The 7,036-nt window shown below is 35.5% G+C and overlaps 1 protein-coding gene across 1 annotated transcript; it reads left to right on the forward strand.

Moving 5' to 3' along the window:
- The first annotated feature begins 955 nt into the window (after nt 1-955).
- LOC112036634 (endochitinase) lies at nt 956-3,349 on the forward strand. The gene is made up of 4 exons (XM_024069468.2): nt 956-1,161; nt 1,661-2,089; nt 2,489-2,603; nt 2,870-3,349. Exons 2-4 carry the CDS (start codon nt 1,825-1,827, stop codon nt 3,234-3,236), a joined length of 747 nt encoding a protein of 248 aa, XP_023925236.1. The 5' UTR covers nt 956-1,161; nt 1,661-1,824; the 3' UTR covers nt 3,237-3,349.
- Nucleotides 3,350-7,036: the final 3,687 nt, after the last annotated feature.

Genomic DNA, 7,036 nt, shown 5'->3' on the forward strand with positions numbered 1-7,036 from the left:
TTGGGAGAGTTGGTATCCCCCCTAGCACAAAATTTTTGAGGGGTCTTAACTCTTATGGGTAGGGGATTATAGACAGTTAGCTATTAATGGTATTTCTAACCATTAGAAAAAAAGTAAGCATCAAAGTTAACTATAGATTAAATTACTCAATTTGTTAAGGAATTTCATAGGGTATCCAATGATAATAAGGACAATAGTAACGTTGACAATAAAATTTTCTCCCATTGATTTATAAGTACAAGGAAAAGAATTTTTAAAATATTAATATAATACGAAAGTATTGAAAGGTGTAACATTAATAAAAAGTTACTTTTGATCTTGTCATTCTATATACACAAACACATAATAATGTGAGTTTTAGTTAACTCAATTGGTAAGGTGTCTTATCGTATAAGAAGAGATTAGAATTTGAGCCCTACATGAACACTAAAAATCAATTGACGTATTAGCTTAATGATAAAGAACAATTATCTTGGAACGGATACCATAGATTAAATTCTATCATACTTATAAAAGAAAAAAAAAATGAAACACATAACAATTTCTAAGAAAAATAAGAAGTACAATAGTAACAATAACAAGATAATCTACTCCCATTGTTTTTTAAGTATACAAGGGTGGAAATTTTAAAATATTAATCTAATATGAAGGTTTTGAATAGTGTAACATTAATAGAAAGTTACATAAAATATAACTTGATTATATATATATAGCAACAACAATTATTAAATCTTAGTCCCAAAATTTTGAAGATCGACTATAGTCATCAACAGATTAATTAAAGTTGATTACATGTTATGTGATTCAATATCCATTTTCATGAGACTTAAAAAGAATGAAGCAACTGAGGACCAAAGTGTCAAACTTATTACAACTGAGCTCACTCATTATTGTAATAAGCATCACCAAATTTTAGTTTATATATATATTGTAATAAGTAGCCCTATCTGGCCTCACTCATTTCACTCATTTCACTAAACCTCTCATACAGCCGACGTCCCTCTCTCACTCAATCTCCTCTCCCACTCTCATTCACGCTCACTCACCCTCAAGCTCACCGCCTGTCTCACTCACCCTCAAGCTCACCGCCTGGCTCACTCACTCTCCTCTCCCACTCTCACTCACACTCAAGCTCACCGCCGGTCTCAAGCTTCTTCACAGGTTCGTTTCAATCTTTTCAGTAAAAGAACTTGCGATTAATTTCAATCTTTCGATTTTTTTCTAGTTAAAAACTTGCGATTTATTTTTTGTTTATTTTTTTTTTTTAATAACTTTGGGTTTGTTAATGAAATCGTTATTGCTAAAATCGTTGTGATGTTTCTTTGTTGGAATGGTTGATAATATATTTGGCTTTGAAGTGGTTCAAAATGTATCAGTCGGCTTTCGGATTTATTTATTTATTATTATTATTATTATTATTTATTTATTTTTTTTTTTTGCTCTTAATCAGTCGACCTTTGGTTTAAATAAGGTGTAAATTTTTTGTTGCCCTTTTTAAAATTTTTTTGTTGTTGAGAAACACAGATTCTGTCGTAGTGGGTAATCTTGTTGTTTGAGTAGTGTTTAGGGCTAGTTCATTGTAGTTGATCTGTTGTGAAAGCAGTTGATTTGTTGTAGTTGGTTTGTGGTTGATTTGTTTTTTGTGTTGTTGTTAATGCAGAGCCTAGAAGGGAAATGGGAGACATCGTTGGACAGTGATTGGGCCTTAAAAAAAAGACAATTTGTTTAACCAATCCATTTTGTCCTGCTAGAAAAGTATTGTCCAGATAAACCCATTACACTTTCCTACATACACATTCTCAAAGCAAAAAAAGAAAAAGAAAAATGAAGCTCTTTACTTTGATACTTTTCTTAGCTCCCTTCTTACTTGGTTGTAATGGCGATGTTAGCAGCCTCCTCAACTCGACTCTTTTTGAAAGTATGCTTAAACATCGAAACGATCAAATATGTAAAAGTAATAGATTCTACACTTACAATGCTTTCATAACTGCTGCCCAATCTTTCGGTGCCTTTGGCACAACTGGTGATGTTGCTACACGTAAAAGAGAGCTTGCGGCTTTCTTTGGTCAAACCTCTCAATGCACCACAGGTTATTTACTTTGTTTTTGTACTATTGAAGTTGTGTTAAGGACCTAACAAGGTGTTTCACAACTATTGTCCCTAGAATTACTCTAATTACAACAAGTGAAAAATATTGTGTCCCTGTAATAACTCAAAGACTTATAGGTTTACAAAATGAGAAGAACAAACATGCCATTATTGTAATAAGTATCTCCAATATAATATAATATTTAAGTGTGTGTTTGGTATCTCCTACTTTTCATATAATTAGGAATACTAGGCTGTAACTTTTACTAACGTATAAAAACATACATCAGTTATGATAATACTGGTAAAGTCTTTTTGTCGTCGTCGGATACTAGTTGTTTGTTTTAATACGTGGGATTGGCCTAATTTTAATTGTAAAAGATGATTATATTTTGTGTAGGAGGGTGGCCTAAAGCACCTGATGGACCATATGCATGGGGATATTGCTTTGTTAGGGAAGTTAATGGGCAAACCGGAGATCAATACTATGGGCGAGGACCTATCCAACTTTCTTAGTAAGTCTTTAAAATAATAAATTTGTCAATTATAAGTTAGGGGTGCAAATTTTTTTTTTTTTTAATACAAACTTTCACAAATATGGTTGACATAATTTGTTGTGATTGGTCCATAATGAAACTCATGTTAGTGGTGAAGTTAAATGAAATTGATGATGCTCATGTCAATATATATCAACAGTTAAAAAATATGTGTCAGAAGTATTACTGTGACACACAAATCAAAGACTTTGATCCTGACTTTGATCATCTTATTGACATGTTAGCGAATATAACTACGATCAAGCAGGAAAAGCCATTGGAGTTGATCTTCTAAAAAATCCAGATCTAGTAGCCACAAACTCCACCATATCATTCAAGACAGCCATATGGTTTTGGATGACTCCACAAGGAAGCAAACCATCTAGTCATGATGTCATCATTGGAAAATGGACACCCTCCCCTGCTGACGCTGCAGCTGGTCGAAAATCAGGTTATGGTGTAATCACCAACATTATCAATGGGATCGAATGTGGCCATGGATATAATGATGATGTGTTTAATAGGATTGGGTTCTATAAGCGGTACTCTGACATGTTGGGAGTAGGCTATGGGACCAACTTAGATTGCTATAATCAAAGGTCTTTTGCCTAAATAGCTCTGGTCCAGAGCAAGAAAATGCTCAGCCAAGTACAATAAGAAGACCATATAAATGTATGATCATGAATTGGAGATTTTCTTATTCAATGAGAAATCACTTATTTAAACCTTTCCTCTCAATCATTTACACTATACTTGAATTTTTTTTTGGGAGGGGGGGAATGCCCCCAAGCTATATGGTAGCTACGCTCCTATTCTCAACCAAGAGGACAATTTCTTATCTCTTAACCTCTTCTCTTTAAAAATTTCACGTTTCTCTTTTAAAATTTCACGTTTAAAGACTGTACACGCACAACTTACTATTAATTTAAAACAATTAATCAATATCAAGTTCAAGTTGTTAATTAGGCGGTTATAAGTGTAATATGGATAAAACAATCACAACAAGAATAATTACCCTCACAAGATGAGGAATTGTTCACGAAGTGAAAACCCAACAGTAAGACCTAGCTATAGTTGTCAGTATCGTATGATACGCGATACGTATCGTATCGTGTGTAAAAAATTTTGTATCTAATCGGCGTATCGTAAGTGCTTATGAATCGTACGATACAGTGTACGTATCGTACGAATAGTATCGTATCGTAAAATCATACGTATCGTATGATACATAGAACAAATGCTTTAAAATGAAATTTTTTGTTAAAATTTGTACTTTTATTTGAATCTAACAAGTTGTTAAACTTGTTTTTAACGCAAAATTATTAGGTTACTTTATTTGGCCTAATAAAATAACATATTCATAAGTTTTTTTCTCCTCTCTTTCTCTTATAAAATTTGGACTACACAATACACACTTACACTTCACTTTAATATTTGCAAATTTATTTTCTATACTATGGATAAGATATTAATTGACAATATAATTATTTTTAATTTGTGTCATTATTGTTATAAGTCCAAGAAACTAGAATGCCAAGAAGAATTTTTTTTTTTTTTTAGTTATTAAAATAAAAAGAACAAGAAGAGAGAGTAAATGTTAATGATGATGAGAAAAATTTTAATGAAGAAATAAATTTGCAAAATGATAAACATGATAATAGCCTTATTGATTAAAATTTGGAGGCTTTTTTTCTACTTGGGGCCCTAGACGGCTGCATCAATTGCTTTACATATAGAGCCGACACTGCTTTAAAGTAATCCAACACCACAAGTAGATTGCTAGCTGACTGCAAAATTGATTTTTGTAGTCTCTATGATTTCCAACAACACAGGTGTAGATCTTGTGGTGGGTGATGAATTCTCCTCCCAATGATTTCACCATTGGAGAGGGTTGGAAGACAAGAATATTGAGTTCAAAGTTATTTATTTATTTATTTAGCTGTCTTCCTTCTCTTGAGTTTAGGGTTAATTTACATATAGTTATGTAGGGTTTTGGGCTAGAGTTTGTCCCCAAAAAGACAATTGGAGCAAATCTCAAAATATTTTGTAGCAGATTTTGGTCGATTGAGAGTTAACTGAGATTTTTTGCCTAGAGCTTGGATTACCAAGAATGTGCTCGCATGACCAAGAATTCCAATTTCACACTACCCGAACTTGTCTTTGAATTTAGCCCTCAATACCCCTTGTACATTACAAAATTAAAACTCAACATTTAACCAAAAAAAAAAAAATCGTCTTGAAATTAACCATCTATGGACGACTAAATTTCTCGGTTCGAAATAAATCAAACAAGTAAAATAGTGTCACAAGTGTGAATTTGTATTGATGATTGTGTGGTACAATTCTCTGTGATTACAAATGAGTGATCCTCTGATTCGATCTCCTTGAAAGATTTATTGATTACAGTTGTGGTAATGTGATTTTGATTTAAACATCAAATATACTTCAATTTGGCTGAAGAATGGATTGAAGACCTTTGAAACAGAATTACAATGAATCTCTAGCTATGAGCTTGTTAGAAATTCTTTGTTCTTCGTGTTCTTCGTGTTCTTGGTGCGTTCTTCGTCTTTGAAGATTTGTGGTGGAAGTTCTTCGGTGCTTTAGAGGCTTGAATCCGTAGAGCTTCACTGATTTGTGGTTTATGAGGTTTCTGGAGGCTTTTGAGCTTGATTCCAGTGAACTTTGAGATCTAGGAATATGATTTGGATGATTCCTCTTCGAATGTTCTTGTATTCGAAGGTTTGTGGTGGAAGTTCTTCGGGGCTTTAGAGACTTGAATCCGTAGAGCTTCACTAATTTGTGATTTGTTGATGTTTTCGGACACTTTAGGCTTGATTCCCACAAACTTTTGGATCTAGGCGGATGATTTGGATGATTTTCCTTCGAATGTTCTTCGTATTCGAAGTTGAAGTTCTTGGAGGCTTTAGAGCTTGATTCCGGCAGAGCTTCTAGACTTCTGAGTGCTTCAAATGGTTTGGTGTCCTCTCCAAATCTCCTGATCTCTAGATCTCCTTCTCAGATCTCCTTAAATGCCTTAGGAAGGCTTCTATTTATAGGAGTTTAGGGGTAGGTAAGCGACACACGGCGGAGCTTGATTGGTGACACGTGGCAGAGCTTGATTGGTCCGCTTATGTCATCGCTTATACGTGCGAGACTGATTATGTCATCGCTTACATGTGCGATGATGTGTGATTGGTTTTTGCATGACACTTGGCAAATTTCTGTTGGTTTCTGAGTAGTGATAGCAAAACCTAGCAGCAATACGTGGCGCTTTGTAATTGGCCGTATTTTGTGGACTTAGTAGTGTGACGTGTCAGCTTGTGATAGGTCGGGAATTTTTCCTATCTACAAATGCCCCCTCGAGACTCGTTCACACACACAGTTTCAGAGTGTGGTGTGAGAATGAGTTTCGAAAACAGACTTTTACTCTTGGCTCTTCAAATGAAGTAATTGAAGGTGGCGGAGCTTTCAGTAGGATGAGATAATTTCCGAGGAGTAGACCCACCCATATGAAAGGTTTTGATGAGGCTGAAAAGAGGTTTGCAAGTATTTGAATGTACTTACATGACCGAGCTTTCTCAGCAGAGGTTAAGTTGAAGTAACTTCAGAAGAGTATTTTTGGATCGTTGGCGGCGATCACATGGTGTAGAAGATGGGGAAGACGCGAGGATGGTGGCTGGGTACAGCATACAGAGTCATGGGGCTAGCCTCGTGCTTTTAAGAACCGTTGGTGAAGTCATCTCAGAAGGGTATACTTCAGATTACAGCGAGGCCATATGGGAAAGTGGTTGAGTGCGCTTGTGTCATCGCTTTACTCAGGTTAAGTTGAGGTAATTTCAGAAGCTTATAGATTCTGGAGATGATGATGTTGGTGGTGAAGAAGACGGGGATGAAGCAAAGCGAAGGGGTGAAACATACGCCACCATGGTACTGGTCCTGTATGTCGGGGACCCTCTGGTGTAGGTGTTTCTAGGAGATACACCTTCGAATATGGTACTGACTGTATGTTGCATGGGGTCTGACAATAAGTCGTAGAATGTGCATGCGTGATTGGACTGCATTGATAGACGTTAAGTTGAAGTAATTTCAGAAAAGCTCAATCTGAAATACTTCAAGTTGAATTTAAGTTGGAGTAATTCCAGAAAGTGTGTTTTGAGGTACCAGTAGCGATGACCTTTGAGTCCCATAGTGGTGGGGACATGGAATAAGGCTCTGGTGACCATTTACCAGCCCCAAAGGCTGAACTTTGATGAGCTGGTGCCTTGAAGGTTGTTTCGAGTGTTGGATGAAAGACAATTTGTAGGATACCTCAACACTTTTTACCATCTTCTTTTACTGCTTCTTGTTGGAAAAGCACAAAAAAATGAAAGATGGAGCTAACTTGTGATTCTGGTCCTAAAAACCAGCCAAGT

This window comes from Quercus suber, unplaced genomic scaffold, assembly GCF_002906115.3.
Source record: "Quercus suber isolate HL8 unplaced genomic scaffold, Cork oak 2.0 scaffold_568, whole genome shotgun sequence".
Taxonomy (NCBI): Eukaryota; Viridiplantae; Streptophyta; class Magnoliopsida; order Fagales; family Fagaceae; genus Quercus; species Quercus suber.

Bases quoted from the DNA above. Each gene is read 5' to 3' on its own strand.
- LOC112036634 (XM_024069468.2), top strand. From the start codon at position 1,825: ATGAAGCTCTTTACTTTGATACTTTTCTTAGCTCCCTTCTTACTTGGT. The intron at 2,090-2,488 runs GTTATTTACTTT...TATTTTGTGTAG, and splicing joins AACCTCTCAATGCACCACAG to GAGGGTGGCCTAAAGCACCT. The intron at 2,604-2,869 runs GTAAGTCTTTAA...TTGACATGTTAG, and splicing joins GGACCTATCCAACTTTCTTA to CGAATATAACTACGATCAAG.